The sequence below is a fragment of the Gavia stellata genome, chromosome 28, assembly GCF_030936135.1.
Source record: "Gavia stellata isolate bGavSte3 chromosome 28, bGavSte3.hap2, whole genome shotgun sequence".
NCBI classification, from domain to species: domain Eukaryota; kingdom Metazoa; phylum Chordata; class Aves; order Gaviiformes; family Gaviidae; genus Gavia; species Gavia stellata.
In genome coordinates this window covers 6,490,709-6,512,667 of record NC_082621.1, presented here as the reverse complement: position 1 = coordinate 6,512,667, position 21,959 = coordinate 6,490,709, and the positions used below count along the sequence as shown (strand labels likewise).

Sequence of the window (21,959 nt, the reverse complement as noted above, 5' to 3'; positions counted from 1 at the left end):
ATGTGTGCATGGCTTGCTTCATGATGCGATCAGAAGTGAACCCACAGGCTGTGCTACCAGAGCCTACAAACACCTCCATCCCATGGCTAAGGGCCATACCCATGTCCACGGTACTCAGGGACAGACAGAGAGCAGGGAAAGGGCTTTTGTGGGGGTGAATGGGCTCAAGCTGGGCATGTTACTGTCATCAGCTGCATCTCCCACTCTCTCCGAGTGCGGATAAGTCTTCCCTCAGCCATGCTGAACCCTTGGACAAAGGACATGCAGAAGATAACTCCGTCAAGTCCAACACCTGCACGGCGGCTCTGGTCAGTGTAGACAGACTCTTTAGGTGTCTTGAGGCTTCTCAATTAACTCTAGATGACTAGAGGTCTACTTTTGTGTGTCTGTGTGTGTGTGTGTGTATGTGAGTCATCTACGCTAGCTGTTTAGGCTATTTTGAATGTCCTTTACTGGACTCCTCCAGCATGTGAGACGAGACCTGTGCCCACTCTGATGTGATTTGCTCCAGAAATGCTTGGGTCTCTCATCCTGTCACACAAAAGGTGCCTTCAGTGGGGAATGTGCCTGGCACAAAGCAGGAAATGAGAAGACAGCAATTCAGGAAGCCAAAACACAGCCCATAGCATTAGCTGGGATGTTTTGCATTCAAGATGAGCTTGTCAGAAAATAATCACCTCCACAAGGGATGCCTCTGGCAGCCTGGGGCAGTAAAGGGCCATGATAAAAGCCAGCCCAGCTCCTTGCTCTCTCATCCACTTCTCTTGCCTCCTTCTCCTTTGGCAGTCAGGTGAGTCTGAAGCCCTGTCTCCTTCTCTGCTGTCTCCAAAAGGAAGTCTCACTTCAGTGGACCTCTCAGCTGATTCCAGATTTGTTCTATGCCAGATCTTGGGGCTGCTTGTCACGGGAGAGGGAAGTGGGGAGAAAGTTAGACATGGAGGGAACCTGGGACTGTACTGAGGTGGCTTCTGGACTCAGGGGCTAGGCAGTAGCTGCATAGGAGCTGGTAGACCTTTTGGGGCCCTGGTATGACAAGGCCAAAAAGCCCTCATCGGTCTCTGCACAGCCTCCACCTCCCGGCCCTGCATGTTCTTTGGCTCCCTCATGGTGTGGTGACAGGCTGCTCTTCACACATGCCCATGTTTTCCTTCCTCCCTGCCCTCTCTCCCAGGTGCACCTCAGGCCCCAACACATGTCCTGCTACGACCAGTGTCGGCCCTGCCAGCCCTGCCAGCCCTGCGGCCCAACCCCACTGGCCAACAGCTGCAATGAGCCCTGTGTCAGGCAGTGCCAGAACTCCACCGTCATCATCGAGCCCTCTCCCGTGGTGGTGACCCTGCCCGGACCCATCCTCAGCTCCTTCCCGCAGAACACCATTGTTGGATCCTCCACCTCCGCTGCTGTTGGCAGCATCCTCAGCTGTGACGGAGTCCCCGTCAACTCCGGGTGCTGTGACCTCTCCTGCATCACTAGCCGCTACTGCGGCAGGAGGTGCCCCCCCTGCTAAAGATGCTGGCAACGGCCTCAGATAAAGACCCCCAGGAACTCAGAAAATGCTGCTTGACACAGGATCAAACTTTGTGCCATTGTTTTAGGAGCAGCTGACCATCTCTAGCTTGCCCTGCAAGGGCAGACTGGAAGAGGCCAGCCTGGGCCTTCTGAAAACATGTCTTCCAATCACCCTTTTCCTCTCTTTTCTTTGTATTCTTGTGCTCCCCTCAGAGCTTGCTACGAGGACCCCAGAAACCAGCCTGGAGTCACCTGCTAGCCGGTGTCCTTCTGTGAGGCAGGTCAACAGGAAAAGGGGAACAAATTCTTGGCTGCTCCTCCTCCTCCCTGCATTGGGGACCTCCACTTGGGGTGACCTCATTTCCCTCTTTTGACTCATTAAAAAATTGCTGCAACACTGCCTGTGTCCCTTAGGTGGTCTTTCCATCTGCGCACTGACTGCTGAGGGAGAAAGACCTTGCTTTGGAGGGGCATTAGTTGGGGGCACAGGAGGACCCTTCATCACTCCTAGAGGCATTGGAGGGTGGGACAAACTGCAGCGAGTCCTCTTTCAGGGACTGCCTCTTGAACCTGAGGAAGACATCCCTAGTTACTCCACAGCCAATGGCCATCAGTCCTTGCCTTGCTGCATCTCTGCTCAGAAATAGCCCCCTGGCCCCGGAGCACATCATATGAACAGGAATCCTGACAACTGCTGTCTTCCAGAGAGGAACTGTGAGCATGTGGGAGGCCCCAGGGAGGTCAGCAGTCCCACAAGCCCTTGGGGAAGAGTGGTGCTCTTGCTTTGGCTGGAGCTGTGAATATGATGTGAGAATATGTGAGAGTGTGTTGACAAATGATGGCTGGATTTGAGAACGGGTAAATAGCCGTGGGGATGGCCCACAGTCCCTACTCCACCTGCCCCTCCCCTCCATCACCTGATCTAGGGGCCATGGTCTGCATGCCTGGGCATAGGCAGCAGGGACTCTTTCCCCATGCAGCCCTATCACCCTTCAGCACAGGGTCTGGCATGTCCCACCTGTTGGCTACATGCGTGGGGCTGAGGTGTTCACAAGTTAGTACTGGTATCAGCTACAGCAGGACACACGCTGGGTAACACAGCGACAATGAGCTTCAGGACCAAGCCCACCTAGGCCCAATGCAAACATGAGTCCCAGCTCTGGCTTGGCCCCTGGCCCAGTGCCTCTATGAGGGCTCAGGCCCAGTGTGGGCCTGCCTCAGCTCTACCCTATCTGTGCCTGTGTCTGGCCTGGGCTACTGTTATAGCCTGAAGGCATCATGGCCTTTTTAAAATACAATGCTATGCATATTGCTTTCCAGAGTAAGCAACTGCAGTATCCCCCTCCATGGCCTGCAGATACCACTGTCCAATGTCATCATAACACGGGATTACCTTTCGAACAGATTTCAAAACTGTAGTCTAACAATCCAGTACAAAATGATCAGATGCTGATGCATTTTGTGAAATATGAAGATGGAGTTTTCCCCATGACCACAGCTACTCAAAATACGTTTCAGAAGGCCCAGACAGGCATCTCTTGTGACAATTTTCATAAATGTATTCTGTAAATGAAACTTACAACCCAAATGTAAGGCTGAGTGTGTGCTCTTTAAGCTCAGCCCACCCCAACCCACCCCACCATGTTTTTTAAGTGGACACTACACACAGCAAATTGTAAAGATTTTATGGATATAAAAACCCCATGGGATGGGGGGGTTTGGACTAGAAGACCTTTTAAAGGTCCCTTCCAACCTAAACCATACTATGATTCCACGATTCTATGAATATTTTCATTTCAACAGTAAACTTCACAGGAGTTTTATGGATCTTCCTCTTCCTAGCTGCTGTCTGTGATGCTTCTCAGCCCTCCTCAGGCACTTCGAGCTGTTTCCAAAGACCCCGGTTGTTGTATGACCTGTGACAGAAGACGGGACATTCATTGCAGCCATTGCTTTCAGAAAAACATTCCAGCCTTCAGGTCTTGTCAGGTGGGCCACAAGTCTGAAGGACACATTGGACTAAATCAAGAAAGCTGGACCCCTTTATGCCATCTCCTTTGTACACAAAACTTCCCTGGTTTTCCTAGCAAGAAATACGCTTGGGCTGCCCTAGTTTACCTAGGAGCATTTGTGCATTCTCCCAGTACCATGGATGCATGTTATCTAGAGCTTTCTGAACAGCAATGCTGGCGTCCTCAGGAGTATGTAGCGGCTTTTACACCTCTGTCTTGTTTTCTTCTGGAAAAGCAGGAACTATTTTCCCCCTTTGCTGATCGCTCTGTTTCTTGTGGGGCAAGTACTTTTGAAGAGCGGCCGTACACCCCTTAGCTTTCTCATAGGCCACCAAACCTGGTTTCTGGAGGATATCCCTCATCTTAACATCCAAAGAGTAGACTTTATCAGCCCTCATGTCTTCCCCACGTAATGGCAGCACCCGTACCCGCTCTAGCTGATTTGCAGGCACCAGATACATTTTTTCCACATAGTCCATCTCTGCTTTACCAGAAGCCAAGCAGAAGAGCAAAACTTAAGTCCTCCACAAATTTGCTAAATGGGTATTTCCAGAGCACTTCCTGATACAGCGGTTGCCAGCAACTGTAACACCACAGAATATTCTCAGGCATAACAGACAGCAAGCAGCTGGCATTTGTCAGTCAGCAAGCAGTTGCAAGTGAGCCAACTGCACAGCATCAGAGCATGTGAAAAGGAGGTAGGATTTTCCCTGAGACACAGCAGCTTGATGAACCCCAGACCCCAAATCCAGTGGAGAAGCTGGCAGTGTCTCCCCATAACATTAAGGTAAGTTCAACCTCTGGGCAAGGGGAAGGGAAGGAAGAGGAAAGAATGTTTCAGTTGCAAGGGACCTACAATGGTCATCTAGCCCAACCGCCTGACCACTTCAGGGCTGACCAAAAGTTAAAGCATGTTATTAAGGGCTTTGTCCAAATGCCTCTTAAACACTGACAGCCATGGGACAACGACCACCTCTCTAGGAAGCCTGTTCCAGTGTTTGACCACTCTCTTGGTAAAGAAGTGCTTCCCAATGTCAAATTTGAACCTCCCATGATGCAGCTTTGAACCATTCCCATGTGTCTGGTCATTGGATACCAGGGAGTAGTGATCGGCACCTCCCGCTCCACTTCCCCTCCTCAGGAAGCTGTAGAGAGCAATGAGGTTGCCCCTCAGCCTCCTTTTTGCCAAACTAGAAAAACCCAGTGTCCTTAGCTGCTCCTTATAGGATATACCTTCCAGCCCTCTCACCAGCTTTGGTGCCCTCCTCTGGATGCATTCAAGTACCTTCACGTTCTTATTAAATTGTGAGGCCCAGCACTGCACACAGTATTCAAGATGAGGCCACATCAGCACTAAATACAGCCAGATAATCACGACTCTTGACTGGCTGCTTATACTGTTCTTGACGCACCCCAGGATGCGGTTCGCCCTCTTGGCTGCCAGGACACCCTGCTGACTCCTATTGAGCCTACTGTCAACTAGCACCCACAGATCCCTTTCTGCAGGGCTGCTCTCCAGCCACTCCTCTCCCAGGTTATACTTGTGTCTGGTGTTAGTCCATCCAACATGCAATATCTGTCATTTGGTCTTATTACATTTCATGCCATTGATGATTGCCCAGTGTTCCAAACTATCTAGATCCCTCTGCAAGGCCTCTTGTCCCTCAACAGATACAGCAGCACCTCCCACTCTGGTATCATCAGCAACATTGCTCATGGTGCCTTCAACTCCTGCTTCCAGATCAGTGATAAAATTACTGAACAGACCTGGCCCTAGAATTAAGCCCTGAGGAACACAGCTGGTGACGAGTCACCAGCCAGAAGTAGCCTCATTTACTACAACCCTTTGAGCCCTGCCTTTTAGCCAGTTCTTCACCCAGCGCACCGTGTACCTGCTCATCCAACAGTTGGACAACTTGTCCAGAAGGATGCTGTGAGGGACACTATCAAAAGCCTGACTAAAATCCAGAAAACCTACATCCACCACCTTCCCTTCATCCACTAGGTGGGTGACCTTATCATAGAAGGCTATCAAATTAGTTCAACAGCACTTTCCCTTTGTGAGATCATGTTGTCTGTGCCTGACGATTGCATTATTCTTTAAACGCCTTTCCGTAGCACCCAGTATGATCTTCTCCATAATTTTTGCAGGAACTGAGGTGAGACTAACTGGTCTGTAGCTTCCTGGGTCTTCCCTCTTGCCCTTCTTGTAAACTGGAATAATGTTGGCTAGCTGCCAGTCAGCAGGGACCTCCCAGACTCCATAGACCCTTGGCAGATGATCGAGAGGGGTCCTGCTGTAACATCCATCAGCTGATGCAGTACTCGGGCATGAACCCCATCTGGCCCCATGGACTTATGAACATTCAGCTGATACAACTGATACTGGGCAGCCCAAGGTCTGCCAGTATTATTAAAGAATGAGGCAAAAAAAGCACTGAATGCCTCCGCTATTTCTTCATCCCTATTGGTCAGGTGACCATCTTCATCAAGTATCAGTCCAATGTTTTCTTTAGACCTCCTCTTGCTATTAACACTCTTCAAAAAGCCTTTCTTGTTGTCTGACACAATACTGGCCGATTTCAACTCTAATTGAGCTTTGGCTTTTCCTGTCTTCTCCCTGCATATGCGAACTACAGCTAAGTAATCTTCCTGTGAAGCCTGACCTTCCTTCCAGAGATCGTACAATTTCTTTTTCCTCTTGAGTTCCAAGAGGAGTTTCCTGTTCAGCCACACCAGTTGTCTGCCCCACTTGCTTAACTTGAGACACAATGGAATGCCTGCTCCTGTGCTTTTAGAAGGTGGTTCTTCAAAACTGAACACCACTCATGGATTCCCAAGCCCTCAAAAGCAGATTCCAGGGGACAACCCCAGGATGGAAGCTGGTGACTACTGGCACCAAGCGGAAGGCTCCTGCCCCACCTAAGGGCTTACTACTCCAAAACAGGTTCACTGCCCTCAAAGTTAAAGAGAAACCAGATGTGCCTTGAAGCAAAGGATGTGGCCCACCTGACCCTAAACCACGCACGGCCACCAGGAAGAAGCAGTGAGTGATCCTTGTGCGTGACTCTGCTGCAGGGGACAGAGGTACCGATCTGCCAACCTGGCCTATCATCTAGAGAGGTTTGCTGCCTGCCAGGGGCCTGGATCCCAGATGTTGTGGAGGGACTGCTAAAGCTCACTTTTCTCGCTGACTACTACCCCCCACAGTTATTCCTTGTGGGCACAAATGATACTGCCAGGGGAAACCTGGACAATACCAAAAGTGATTACAGAGCTCTGCAGGAGGGTAGTCAAGGGCATGGGGCCCCAGGGGCTGTTGTCCTCAGCAGTGGTGGTGAGGGGAAAGGGTGTGAGGAGGAGGACACTGATAATGCAGGTCAACAATTGGCTGTGGAAGTGGAGCTGGTGACAGGGGTTTAGGTCCTACAACCATGGGACCGTTTGCCAATCAGCATCTGCTCAGGAGAGGTGGGATCCACCTCACCAGGCAGGACAAAGTTGCCTTTGCCAGCAGAATGGCTGACTTGTTTAGGAGGGCTTCAAACTAGGAATGACGGGGGAGGGAGAGAGTAACCTGCAGCCCTGTGAGGGAATGATGGACACAGTTGATGAGCAAAGGGCCTGGGGTGATGTGCCAGGAAGGGATCACCAGATCAAGAAAACAGGGGTCACCTCTAGCAGTTGCGTGTAAGCAGGGAAGTGCCTACAAGGCCTCACTGTGGAGAAGTCCCCAAAACCCCTTCTAGGAAGTCAACAGGCTGGGGTGCCTCAGCCAAGTGCCCGTACACTAATGCACACAGTATGGGGAATAAAGACGAGGAGTTAGAGATCTGTGTGCAGTTGCAGGGCTACAGTCACGTTGGGGTCACGGAGACAGGGTGGGATGGTTCCCATGTCCGGAGTGTTGCAATGGAGGGATACAGGCCCTTTTTGAAGGACAGGCTGGGAAGACGAGGAGTGGGACTTCCCCTTCTGTGAGGGAGCAGTTGAATTGCATGGAGCTCTGCCTGGGGATGGGTGATGTGCCAACGGAGAGCCTTTGTGTAAGCATTACAGAGAAGAAAGGTAATGGTGACATTGTAGTGGGTGTCTGCTACAGGCCGCCTGACCAGGAAGAACCAGTGGATGAGGCCCTCTAGAGTCAGATAGGAGCAGCCTCACATTCACCGCACTTGGTCCTCATGGGGAACTTCAACCACCCCAATATCTGCTGGAGGGACAACACTGCAGGATGTAAGCAAGCCAGGAGGTTCCTGGAGTGCACGAATGACAACTTCATCACCCGAATGATAGAGGATCTGACGTGAACAGGTCTTTTGCTGGACCTCATATGCACCAAGCAGGAAGGGCTTGTTGGGGATGTGCAGATCAAAGGTAGCCTGGGCTGCAGTGACCACGAAATGGTGGAGTTCAGGATCCTGAGAAGAGCAAGGAGGCTAACTACAAGCTCACAACCCTGGACTGTAGGAGAGCACACTTTATTCTCTTTAAATGGCTGCTTGGAAGAGTGCCCTGAGATATGGCCCTGGAGGCCAGGGAAGCCCAGGAAAGCTGTTGAATATTCAAGGACCACCTCCTCCAAGCTCAAGAGCAGTCCATCCCAATGAGCAGAAAGTCAGGCAAGCATGCCAGGAGGCCTGCATGGATGAACAAGGAGATCCTGGCAAAACCAAAACACAAGAAGGAAGCGTACAAGAGGTGGAAGCATGGACGGGTAAAGTGGAGTACAGAGACACTCTCTAAGCAAAGCCAAAGCCCCTCTGGAACTGAATCTGGCAATGGATGTCAAAGGCAACAAGAAGGGCTTCTGCAAGGACACAGGTAGCAAAAGGAAGGCGGGGGGAAATGTGGTCCCACAGCTGAATGATTGGGCCTTCTCTGCTGCTGCACAGCCTGACAACACAGGACATGGAAAGGGTGAGGCACTGAATGCTGCCTTTGCCTCAGTCTAGAAGAGCAAGACCAATCTTTAGGAAACCCAGGTCCTTGAAACCAGGGAGGAAGTCTAGAACAAGGGAGATATACTCTTGCAGGGAGAGGATCACGTTGGCAACACTTAAGCAAACTGGAGACCTCCCTCAAAATTTTTACATCTTGTAGGCAATGGTAACTCAGGTGTTTTGCAAGGCAAAAGTCTTCCCCTGATTATCTGTGTGCCATGCCAAGAAGTGATTTTTCTCTTCAGGCATCATGCTGTCCACCCCATAATTTCCCAGCGGTAGAAGAGGGCCCACATAAACTTTGATTTTCAGCAGTGTTGAAAAATGGGGGAAAATAGCCTTTTCAGTCCTCGATACCCAAAGTTTGGGGACGGTTGCTTAGTTACATGGGTAAAAGATGAGGAGTCTATGAAACCCAGCAGTGCAGTCCACCTGCACTGTACAAGTAATCGATGGAGTGACTGTGTTGGTTAGGGAGGGAAAGAGAAAGACAGGGCATGTCCTCACGGACAGAAGCCTTTGGGTGACCATCCAAGGATTGCAGGGCCCCTTCTTCTCAACGTGGCCACAGGCAACCCCACCAGTTTGCCCCAGGTCAACACCCCTTGCCTGTACTGCACCCATCCGGCACTTGAGCTGAGGCTTCTGTGGGTACTGACGCATTCCTGCCCCTGAAATCCTGGGGCCTCTCAATCCCAGCACTCAGAAGAAGCCTCCATGAAGGAATGGGTATGGCATAAGCCAGGAAATGAAAAGGTGACACCGGGAAAACAACCACTCAACACATGTCATTAGCTGGCATGTTTTCCGTCCATCATGAGCACCTTAGAAAATTGCCACTTCCATAGAAGCTACCTCTGGGCTTGGGGCAGTTCAGGGCCATCATAAAAGCCAGCCCAACTCCTCGCTGCCTCACCCACTTCTCTCACCTCCTCCTTGGGAACCAGGTGAGTATGAAGCCCTTTCCCCATGCCCTTTTTCTGCTTTTGTGTGTTCCTCCATCCTATGCTGGGTCGTGGTAGTGCTTGAGAGGGGGAAGAAGGGTGAAAACCTGACTCAGAGAGTGTCCAGAACTTGGCTGAGGGGGCTTTCTTTAAAGAGGTAATCAGCAGCCTCGTTGAGCCTGGCAACATTTTGCAGTACTCTGCCCAGGTTCTACCTCCTGGCTCAGCAGGTGCCTTTGAAACACTCATGGCCAGGTGACAGACTCATGGCTGGCTGCTCCTCACATGTCCCTGTGCTCTGATTCCTCCCAACCCTCTCTCCCAGGTGCACCTCCAGCCTCAAGACATGTCCTGCTATGACCAGTGCCTGCCATGCCGGCCCTGTGGCCCGACCCCACTGGCCAACAGCTGCAATGAGCCCTGTGTCAGGCAGTGCCAGAACTCCACTGTCGTCATTGAACCCCCTCCCATGATGGTGGCCCTTCCTGGCCCCATCCTCAGCTCCTTCCCACACAACACCATTCCATCCAGCTTCCAATGGAGCCTCTTTTCCCAGAACAGGGCTGTCCAAAGCACGAGGAAGTCCCTTCAGCACAAGCTTGTGAGCTGCTGACCTCTCACGGCCTCCAACATCACTTGGCTCCTCTCTAGGGGACAGCAGTGGTCATGCTTCCCTTCTGCAGGACATGCTCTGAGGCCCAAGGGCTGTATCTGAGCAGAGATGCCGGAATACAGGGCCTGATTGCCACTGGCTTTGCAGGAGCTGCGTATGTCTTCCTCAGCTCCAAGGGACAGTAACTGGAAGGGACCCACTGCTCTGTGTCCCATCCTCCCCTTCCTCTGGGAATGATGAAAGGTTCACTTTTGCCCCCATCTTATGCCCCACGACCTAAGGCAATGCGTTTCTTCTTTGACAATATGAGACAATGTCCACCAAGGAAAGGATTATGTGGAAGCAGAGGCTGTGATGCAGAAAACTTTACTGACTCTGAGGTGGGAAACAAGTTCACCTGTAGAGGAGGCGGCCAGTGCAGGGAGAGAACCATCACCTGCAGAAAGTCTGCCCATCACCCATGGTGGAGATCCCACTGGCCACGTGGGCACACTGCTGGCTCGTATTCAGCCAGCTGTTGACCAACACCCCAAGGTCCTTTTCTGCCAGGCAGCTTTCCAGGCACTCTTCCCCAAGACTATAGAGTTGCATGGAGTTGTTGTGACCCAAGTGTAGGACTCAGCACTTGGCCTTGTTAAACCTCATACATTTGGCCTTGGCCCATCGATCCAGCCTATCCAGCTCCCTCTGTAGAGCCTTCCTCCCCTCAAGAAGATCAACACTCCCACCCAAATTGGTGTCACCTGCAAACTTACTGAGGGTTCAATTGATCCCCTTCTCCAGATCATTGACAAAGATATTAAAAAAATTGGTCTAGCATAAAAGTGTGAAGGCTACACTTTTGCTAAGACATCTCAGAGGGCAGTAGGCCTGCTTTGGCACAAGGCACACTGTTGACTCACCTTCAGCCATTGGCCACCAGGCATCCCCTGCCTTCCCAGTTGTCTGACCTATAAACTCTGCCTCCAACATGGTCCAAGCTACATCAGGAAGCTGAAAGGTGCCTGTCTTCAGAGGAACCAGTTGCTCTTGACTCAGGCCTTTGGAGAAAAATCCTCTTTTGTTGTGCCCTACCCGGATGGACACTTCTGGTGGGAACTGCAGCACAAACTCCTTCTGCACATGACCTGTAAAGCCAGAAAGGTTTTTCAGTTCTGCCTGCCTCCATATCCATCTATCACATCATCAGCTTTCTCACTGGGCTCATTCTCCCTCTCACTTGCTATCAGCTACCAAAGGCTGATCCATTTATCTGAACAGTCTGCTATTGCAGGCTGAAGGTTCAGCCAATTGCTAGGTGCAAGGCAAGAAAGGCATTTTCCCTCCTTGGGTTAATTTGACCAGGAAATAAATCACAGGAGCATCACGTCTCCTGCCAAGAGCCGTTCTCTCCAACAATGACCATCAGTGGATGCTGAGGGAAGCACAGGAGCAAGACAAGCAGGTAGGCTACTTCGGCTGAGTATCCACTCCCGGGTCCCAAGACCCTGAGCTTGGACTTGGCTGAAGAAGTCACACCCATACGTGTCTCAACAGCTTTTCTCACTGGCACACAGGCTGGGGACACACAGACCCAGCCTAAGCACAGCCCACAGCATGATGTTGCCCTCTGCTTTACAGACAGGTTTCTTCCATCCCTTCAGGTACCCACATGGAGAAGCCCTGGCTGCTTCTGCTGCCCTGGGATCTAGGACACCACCACTGAGGCAAGCATGCTGCCTGGCCAGTTGGAAGTCCATCCAAGGAATGCCTAGAGAAGGGATCCTTTGCCAGTTCAAAGACAAGGGCCTCTGCAGAACCACGTTTCCCTCTCTGCTTCTGGAGCCCGAGAACATGGACTTTGAACAGCTGAGTGAGCTACTAGAGCCGTCCAGGCTTCTCCGGGGTCCAGGTGGACAGAGGACTCTCCTCTCAGGGCCCTAAATGGGCCTTTACAACGGGGGTCCAAGCTTTCATCCTATGTCTAGTACTTCGCTTGCACACCAAAGGCTCTGCATTTGGTGTGGAGGGAAATCCCCTACAAAAGCCTCATGATCTGGAACCTATGGAGAAAGCCTGAAGGTTTTAGTCCCCTCTACATCTTTTCCTCATGTCTGTGTTGAGCTCAAACTCCTGACATTGTGGGATGACCTTCTAGAACCCGAACAGCCCCCCTGAGGGCTAATGATGGAGGAGCTTGGGAGAAGTCTGATGCCTATGCTGATGCCAATGCAGGTGCAGGTGCCTAGATGCTGATGCCGATGCTAATGACAGGCAGTGGGGAAAGCACACACCACACACACCACCCCCCCCCACCCCCCACCCCACCCCACCCCCCTGTGCAATTCCTTCCACTCACTTGTGATGTCAAAGGGAGAGATCAAAATGAGGAGTCTAACTGAAACCTGCAGTGAAAATCTGGGCTGGCTCAGCCGTCCCACAGGGGCAAGTTGCAGTGAATGTTGACGTTTGCCCGGAACTGCTGCACCATCCCTACTGGAAGTTATCTGGGAGGCAGCCCCTGTGCCTGCAGTCATGTTTGCTAAGAAGTAGGAGTGCTGACACTTGTGCGTTGGACCCTGCCCTTCCTCCAGCCCAGCCCAGGAGAGAGGAGCAAAAGAAGGAGAGGTGGGAAAAGGCTAAAACCTCTCTGTCAGCAGAGGAGGAGAGAGTGGATGCCCGCCTGGAGAATTCCCGACAAGTGTAAGTCTGCACGTCCACATCCCTAGCCTGGGACAGCTGAGCAGCCATGGCATCTGGAGGTGGCAGGCATGGCAGTCGCAGAGCTCAGGGGCTGGTAGAGCACCCTCTGACTTCCTGGGGACGGGAAAGAACAGGATGAGAGCCTCCCTCTGGGTGGACAGAAGAGGTAAAAGAGAGGGCTGAGGGCTCATCTGCAGATGTGGAAGGAAATTCTCTCTGCTGTTGCAGCCCCATTTCCCACCAGCAGGCCCTAATGAGCAATGACCATGGACGTGGAAAGCCTGTCTGGAATAAGAGGAAGAAGGTCATAGACAGGAAGAAGCCAGAAGTCACCTAGAGGTGGAATTCCTCAGGGAAACAGCGCCCAAGACAGACAGTGTTTCCACCTCTCGCGCAGTGCCCTTCCTTCCACCACCAGCAGCCCCTGGGGGAAAGAGGGTCTTTCCCTCACCCACTCAGCGAACAGCAGCAGGCATTGGGGTGGGTGACCTTGAATGCCTTCCCCCCAGGGCCAGTTACTGGTCACTCAGACTCAGATTTCAATGTGGGACATGAAGGTCCTTGGGGCTGGAGGCCAAAGTACTCATCAGCTCTTTGGCTTTCCTGGGCCCAGCACAGTGACCTCAAGACCCTGGTCCCTTCAGTTCAATACCTGCCCAGTCCAAGGTCTCAGTCCTTGCCCAGTTTGGCACCACCTCAATAAGGTGTTGGCTGGGCACAACTTTGTGCACACACATGCATTCGCAGAGCTCCACATGCACAAATGCCAACACAGGCAAGCACACATGCATCCACACAAGCAGGTGTGGGCTCAAGAGAGCAGACACTGGGGATCACCCCAGCAGGGAAGGGCTTGACTCCTTGGGTTAGACTAAAGCCACAAACACATTTATAGTGTATGTTGAGGACTCCCAGAGACTTCCCAGGAAGGGCCTGAGGCAAAACAGAGCAGCAACATTCTTCTGAGGGTAGCATTAGGAGGAAAATATCCAAATCCCAGAATGAAGGAGAGAGATGAATGTGACGTGTCTGCATGTTTGAGAGCCTTGGGGTGTGGGGCTGAGGATTGCAGGGCTGGAAGCATCTGATCCCCTCCCTGAAGAGGAGGACACAAACAACCTCATCAGTGCCCCAGCCTTACATTATCTGCTTGCACAGGACCCCTATGGCTCTTGGGCTGCACCTTCTGCCTGCTCAGATTTGTTTCTGCCCTGGAAAACCTGACGCGCGGAATCAAACTTCACAACTCACACAGAGTTATAAAGCAGGCATGTTTATTGCGGCGCCGGGTGCAAGGGGATTTCTCCACAAAGCTTGCACACCGGGTTAAAATCATGACAGGTATTTAAAACAGTTAACAAAGATAGTTACGCCTACTGGTGCTACTCCTTTATAACTATTGGTTAATACTTTTCTTACTTCATCTTAAAGTTACAGTTCTCTTTTAATTCACCACGCATGCTCAGAGAGTAGGGGGCTAAATTGGGTTGGGGCTTCTCTAGCTAGGAGGTGTGTTTTTTAGTATTAAAATGAGATTATAATGAGACAAGTTAACTCTAGGGCACTATTTTGGCAGTCTTTTCTATTTTTCTACGATTCGTCCTTGCGCTAATCATTATTGCTAGTTAGCAGAGAGTCAGTGAAGACAAACTTTATCAGCAGAGACTCAGTGGAGACAGTCTTTATCTCTAATATGTCTAAGTACCAGGTGCAGTTGTTACAAAGTATCTTCTCTAAACTTTTCTTTCTTACTTTTAACCCTTGTTTCTCAAAATGCCCTGTAACAAACCTTGGGCTCATATTCCCAGCACTCCATGAGTGAATGGGCATGCTAAAAAGGAGAAAATTAAAAGGTAGCACTGCAGAAAATCAAAACACACCTACATTATCTGGGACATTTTTCTTTAGAGATGAGCATGTCAGAAGATTACTACCTCCACAAAGAGTGCCTGTGGACCTGGGCAAGTTCAGGACCAGTATAAAAGCAGGTACAACTTGCTCCATCATCCACTTCTCTTGTCTCTTTCTGCATTGAGGACGAGGTGAGGGAAGGTCTTTCTCCTCCTTCTGATCTAGGATGAGGTCTTGCCTCAATGGCCATCTCAAATGATACCCACTCTGCCCTACTGTTGGGCTTTGAGCTCCTTCTTATGGGACATTGAATGGGGAAGAGAGGCTTGGAGAGACACTAGGGGTTGGCTGAGATGGTCCTGCTCTGTAGGCTTTGTAGGAACCTCTCCAGGACTGGCTGCCCTTTGTAGGGCCCCCTGGGTCCAAGGAAAATAACACATGGTGTCTCTGTGCACAGCCTCCTCCTGGCCACCCATCAGGTAGCTTGTCTTCCTTGTGGTGGGGAGCAAGGCTGCTTTCTCACCCATGCCTGTACTATGATTTTCTCCCATGTGCACCTCCAGCCCAGAGACATGTCCTGCTACAACCAGTGCCTGCCATGCCAGCCCTGTGGCCCAACCCCACTGGCCAACAGCTGCAATGAGCCCTGTGTCAGGCAGTGCCAGAACTCCATCGTTGTCATCCAGCCCTCTCCTGTGGTGGTGGCCCTGCCTGGAGCCATCCTCAGCTCCTTCCCACAGAACACAGTTGTGGGATCCTCCGCCTCCGCTGCCATTGGCAGTGTCCTCAGCTGTGATGTAGTTCCCATTACCTCTAGGTGCTGTGACCTCTCTGGCATTTCCAGCTGCTATTAAGGCAGAAGGTGCCTCCCCTGATAAAGATGCTGAGAATACTCTAAGGAAAGACTTTGAGGAACTCACAATATGGTAATGCCAGAGGATTGGTATTTCGGATGCTGTTTTAATGATAGTTGACTGGCTTTGGCTTTTTCTCCCTTCTGCTTGTTTGCTTTCGTTCCCTGGGGCAGCAAGGTTCTCCCAAGGCCAGCCTCGTGGCAACCATCGGTATCCTTTCCGTCTGTGGGGCAGGCAGACAAACAGCATGCAAGAACTTCATGGCCAAGCCACGCAGACTCTCTCTAGCCCCCAGTGCTCCCTGCACTGCTGACCTCTACTCAGAGTGACTTTTTTTCCTTCTTTTGTCTCATTAAAATTCTGCTGTATTCCAGCCTGGCCTCCATGTGGTCCTTCCCTCTGTGGACACTTCCCAATACCAAAGGAGAAAGGTGTTTCTCGGGGGTATAAGGGGGTGAGGGCACAAGGAGACCCTTCTCCATTTACAGAGGAATGGGAGGTTGGGGCACCATGCAGGGGTCCGTCTTCTGAGCACTGTCCCTTGGAGGTGAGAAAGACATCCCTGGCTGCTCTATGTCACTGACCATCAGACCTGTCACAGAATCACAGAATCACTAAGGTTGGAAAAGACCTGTAAGATCATCAAGTCCAACCAATAAAAACAAACAAACAAACAAACAAACAAACCACACCACACAACAACAACAAACCACAACACACCAAAAACCAATCCACCCAACACCACACAGCTCCATGCCCATTAAGCTACATCCCACAATGCCACATCCACACACTCCTTGAATACCTCCAGGGAGGGTGACTCTTCCACCTCCCTGGGCAGCCTATTCCAATGTCTCACTACTCTCTCAGTAAAGAACTTGTTCCTAATATCCAGCCTGAACCTCCCCTGGTGCAACTTGAGGCCATTTCCTCTAGTCCTGTCACTAGTCACTTGGGAGAAGAGACCAGCACCCCACCTCTCTGCAACCCCCTTTCAGGTAGTTGTAGAGAGCGATAAGGTCTCCCCTCAGCCTCCTCTTCTCCAGGCTACACAACCCCAGCTCCCTCAGCCGCTCCTCATAAGACTTGTGCTCCAGACCCCTCACCAGCTTCGTCGCCCTTCTCTGGACACGCTCCAGCACCTCAATGTCTTTCTTGTAGTGAGGGGCCCAAAACTGAACACAGTATTCGAGGTGCAGCCTCACCAGAGCCGAGTACAGAGGCATGATCACCTCCCTGCTCCTGCTGGCCACACCATTTCTGATACAAGCCAGGATGCCGTTGGCCTTCTTGGCCACCTGGGCACACTGCTGGCTCATATTCAGCCGGCTGTCAACCAGCACCCCCAGGTCCTTTTCTGCGGGGGGAGCTTTCCAGCCACTCATCCCCAAGCCTGTAGCGTTGCCTGGGGTTGTTGTGGCCGAAGTGTAGAACCCGGCACTTGGCCTTATTGAACTTCATCCGGTTGGCCTCAGCCCATCGATCCAGCCTGTCCAGATCCCTCTGCAGAGCCTTCCTACCCTCAAGCAGATCAACACTCCCTCCCAACTTGGTGTCATCTGCAAACTTGCTGAGGGAGCACTCTATCCCCTCATCCAGATCATCAATGAAGACATTAAACAAGACCGGTCCCAAAACTGAGCCCTGGGGGACTCCGCTTGTGACCGGCCGCCAGCTGGATTTCACCCCATTCACTACAACTCTCTGGGCTGGCCATCCAGCCAGTTTTTTACCCAGCGAAGAGTGTACCTGTCTAAACCACGAGCCGCCAGCTTCTCCAGGAGAATACTGTGGGGAACAGTGTCAAAGGCTTTGCTGAAGTCCAGGTAGACAACATCAACAGCCTTCCCCTCATCCACTAGGCGGGTCACCTGGTCATAGAAGGAGATCAGGTTGGTCAAGCAGGACCTGCCTTTCATGAACCCGTGCTGGCTGGGCCTGATCCCTTGGTTATCTTGCACATGCCCTTTGAGTGCCCTCAGGATGAACCTCTCCATAAACTTCCCCGGCACCGAGGTCAGGCTGACAGGCCTGTAGTTCCCCGGATCCTCCTTCCGACCCTTCTTGTAGATGGGCATCACGTTGGCAAGCCTCCAGTCATCCGGGACCTCCCCCGTTGACCAGGACTGTTGATAAATGATGGAGAGCGGCTTGGCAAGCTCCTCCGCCAGCTCCCTCAGCACCCTTGGGTGGATGCCATCAGGCCCCATAGACTTATGAGTGTCCAGGTGGCATAGCAGGTCGTTAACTGCTTCCTCCTGGATCATGGGGAGCCTATTTTGCTCTCCATCCCTGTCATCCAGCTCAGGGAGACGGATACCCTGGGGATACCTGGTGTGGCTGTTAAAGACTGAGGCAAAGAAGGCATTAAGTACCTCAGCCTTTTCCTCATCCTTCGCGACAAGGTTCCCCGCCGCATCCAGTACAGGATGGAGATCCTCCTTGGCTCTCTTTTTGTTGTTAATGTATTTATAGAAGCTTTTTTTGTTGTCCCTCACGACCGTGGCCAGGTTGAGCTCTAGCTGGGCTTTTGCCTTCTTAATTCCCTCCCTGCATGACCTAACGAGGTCCTTGTATTCTTCTTCACTTGCCTGCCCCTTTTTCCAGAGGTGGTAAGTTCTCTTTTTTTCCCCGAGCCTCAGCATAAGCTCCTTGTTCAGCCAGGCCGGCCGTCTTCCCCGCCGGCTCTTCTTACGGCACATGGGCACTGCCTGCTCCTGCGCCTTCAAGATTTCCTTCTTGAAGAAGGTCCAGCCTTCCTGGGCCCCTTTGCCCTTTAGGACCGTCTCCCAAGGGACCCTCCCAACCAGTGTCCTGAACAGGGCAAAATCTGCGCTCCGGAAGTCCATGGTAGCGGTATTGCTCACCCGCCTCCTTACTTGGCTAAAAATTGAAAACTCTATCATTTCATGTCCTTCTTGTGTGTCTGCTCACAAATGCCCAGAAAAGCAGAAGGCCCTGAGAGGTCAAAGCCCCATGAGCTCTTGAGGAAGGGTGTTCTTCTTGCTATGGCCAGAGCTGCACTGTGGAGGTAGGCAGTGGGTGGGGGGCTCCAGAAGATTATTTGATTTGCAGAATGTCAGGAGTCATCATGCAGGGAACAGCATTTGGGATGGCCCATAGCTGCTACTCCACCTTCCTCTCCTCTCCATCATCCAGTCTAGGGGCTGTGGCCAGCAGCCATGGGCAGGAGTAGTAGGAAAATGTCCATGCCGTTGAATGCATCAAGGCTGGAAATTGTAGCTAAGCGTGTCAGAGCTAAGGGCAGTCAGCACAGAAACAGGGGCAGTGAAATGGTGTATTTCTGAGGGAAATCAAATTGCTCTGATGCCGAGCTTGCAGGAGAATGTGAAGCAAGCACAAGGATACTGGATGCATTTCCCAAGAGAGCTGCAGGAGGGTGCAGAGCTCTTGACTGCTTCATTGGTCCCCCCAGAGAGTTTGTGCTCAGGAATTGGCTGCTGTTCTGGGGGAAGAGGATTCTTTTTCAGAGGATTTTTCTCATCCTTTCTCATGGGTGGAGATGTCTCTTGGCCGCTACTACAGTCTCATAGACTATTTCCTGCACAAAAGTCCAGATGTCTTGACAAAAGTGTACAAGTGGAAGGATGGAAATCCCCACACTCATGTCCTCCGTCAAGAGGGAATTAGGGCTCATGAAGCATATCTCAGAATGACTGAAGGCCAAAAGCTTTATAAGGGCGTTTCACTTGCGTGTCTGAAATCCTGTCGCATTGAAATCCTGATGCATTGTGTATCATTCACAATTTGGCCTGGCGTGATTTACCATAAAGAAGGAGCAACAATATCTCCTTCTTTATGGACAGAAATGTTGCTTGAATGGAGAGAAAGTCACAGCGCAGTGTCAGAGATTATCCTCATGGGCCTCCCCTACACAACAGATCTAAGGGGGTGTCACTTCTTGATCTTTTTCACCACCTATATCTTCACTTTCCTGGGAAACCTCCTCATCTTGCTAATTTTGACAGCTGACTCCAGACTGTGGGCACCCATGCATGTTTTCCTGGGCAAGCTCTCTTTCCTGGGCCCCTGCTCCTCCAGAGTCTTCCTTCCAAAGATGCTGGAGGGCTTCCTCAGGCCAGGGGGCATACCTATGTCCTTCCACAGCTGCATGGCCCAGATGGACTCCTCCCAGCTGCTGGGCAGGGACCAATGCTTCCTCTACACTCTTATGTCCTATCGCCACTGATAGGCTGTTTGCACCACACTGCGCTATGGGGCCATCATGCCTCAGGCTGTGTGCATCTGGCTAGAGGCAGTGAGATGGCTGTCTGATTCCCTGCCTCCTGCTCTGCATACAATACTCACTCCCATTTGGTTTACTTTGGGCACAGGCACATCTATCGCTTCTTCGATGATCCACCAGATCTCCTGAACATGGGTTGTGCTGGCACTTCTGCCATCAAGGCTGTGATCATCTTCTGTATCGGCAGTGTGGCCCTTGGCTGCTTCCTCTTCAGCCTCACTTCTTAGAGGTGTAAAGCCAGAGCCATCCTGTGGCTCTGTGCTGCACAAAGCAGGCAACGATTTGTCTCAACCTGTGCTTCCCATTTCACTGCTGGGGCCTCTTTCTATGGCCTGTGTGTCTTCACCTACATGGGAAGTGACCTCAAAAGGGTCACTAGACAGTGTGGTGACTGTTCTTTACACCACTTTTACTCCCCTGCTGAACCCTTTGATTTGTACCCTAAGAAACAAGGATGTGAAAGTTGCTGGTATTTGTTCACATGCAATAAACAACTGGCCTGGTTGTACTGTTTGACAGTTGAAATGATGAATAGAGCTGTTTCCCCTCAAGAAAAAAAAAAAAGGCTGAATGGGCAACTTTTCTGTGAATGGGATCTGCACAGTGTCCTGTGCCTTGGTGAGAGGGCAACACTTTTCTACTTTTCTGTGGAAGTCAATGAGCACTGAAATAGGCGTTTGAGTCTCTCTCCTTAGTGATACTCAAAGAACACCTAGACATGGTCCTGGGCAATTGGCTCTAGGAGACCCTGCTTGAGGCAGGGGGGTGGACCAGTTGACCTTCAGAGGTCCCTTCCAACATAAACCATTCTGTGAGAGCAACTAATGTTGAGCAGCTCAGGGTTCCCAGCATCTGAAGGGATCTAAGGTTATCTATACTATCCTCTCTTTCTTTCTAGTGACACACGGAAATGAACTTCACAACTCACACAGAGTTATAAAGCAGGCATGTTTATTGCAGCGCCGGGTGCAAGGGGATTTCTCCACAAAGCTTGCACACAGGGTTAAAATCATGACAGGTATTTAAAACAGTTAACAAAGTTAGTTACGCCTACTGGTGCTACTCCTTAATAACTATTGGTTAATACTTTTCTTACTTCATCTTAAAGTTACAGTTCTCTTTTAATTCACCACGCATGCTCAGAGAGTAGGGGGCTAAATTGGGTTGGGGCTTCTCTAGCTAGGAGGTGTGTTTTTTAGTATTAAAATGAGATTATAATGAGACAAGTTAACTCTAGGGCACTATTTTGGCAGTCTTTTCTATTTTTCTACAATTCGTCCTTGCGCTAATCATTATTGCTAGTTAGCAGAGAGTCAGTGAAGACAAACTTTATCAGCAGAGAGTCAGTGGAGACAGTCTTTATCTCTAATATGTCTAAGTAGCAGGTGCAGTTGTTACAAAGTATCTTCTCTACACTTTTCTTTCTTACTTTTAACCCTTGTTTCTCACGATGCCCTGTAACACTAGTCTTTGTGCTAATAAAAGCCATTTTAAGCAATGCTTTGAGGAGGCTGAGTGCCTGCAATCAGTCACTCTCATTTATGGTTCCCCAGCCTCAGCGTTTGCAGCCTGTGGGGAGTCTGGCTTGTCACAAACACACCACCCTCTGCAGCCATGTGAATTTGTCACTGAGGCACTGTTCCCTTTGCAGGGCTGGCCCCACACCCCCACATCTCCCTTAAGGTGATCACTAAGCTCCTCAGGGAGCGCTTAAGGCTGGAGGAATTTTTTTCGATTCTAATGTGAGGATTCTTTGTGGCTGCAGCAATATGGATGTTCTCTAGTTTTTACATCATCCTATACACACAGGATTGAGACACAGAGAGCCTCAATGCCTGGAAAGACCGTGACAGCTTCCACTCCGCTGTGGTTTCTCCCTCTGTTCTAGTGAGAAAACAGCTGATTGAATCGCTGTCAACCTCTTGAGCTCACTAAAGCTGATGGTGTCTGATTCATTGCCTTAACTGTGGAGTCTGAAGTACTTGCCTAGAGCCATCCTGAGAGGCTGAAAGCGGGCATCAGTGGTGTGTGTGCAGGTTCATGCTCACATACATGTTCCTCTGGCTGTGTTCATGTGTGCGTTTGCATGTATATGTGTGTGTGTCTGGGGTAAGGCACATGTGTGAGTGTGCACAAATGCTGTGTGTGTGTATGTTTCGGCACATCTGTTCATGAGTGTGTATGTGTTTTAGCACATGCATGTGCCTTCATGCAGGTGAGTACGGATGGGAGTGACATTGGTCTGCATATATGTAAGTGTGTGGGCATAAGTGTGTGTGGATAT

The 21,959-nt window shown here is 50.9% G+C and overlaps 1 protein-coding gene across 1 annotated transcript; it reads left to right on the top strand.

The window, feature by feature from the left end:
* Positions 1-1,192: 1,192 nt before the first annotated feature.
* On the top strand, positions 1,193-1,507 carry LOC132319514 (feather keratin Cos1-1/Cos1-3/Cos2-1). The gene has a single exon (XM_059830482.1). The coding sequence runs from the start codon at positions 1,193-1,195 to the stop codon at positions 1,505-1,507; it is 315 nt and encodes a 104-aa protein (XP_059686465.1).
* The last annotated feature ends 20,452 nt before the right edge of the window (positions 1,508-21,959 follow it).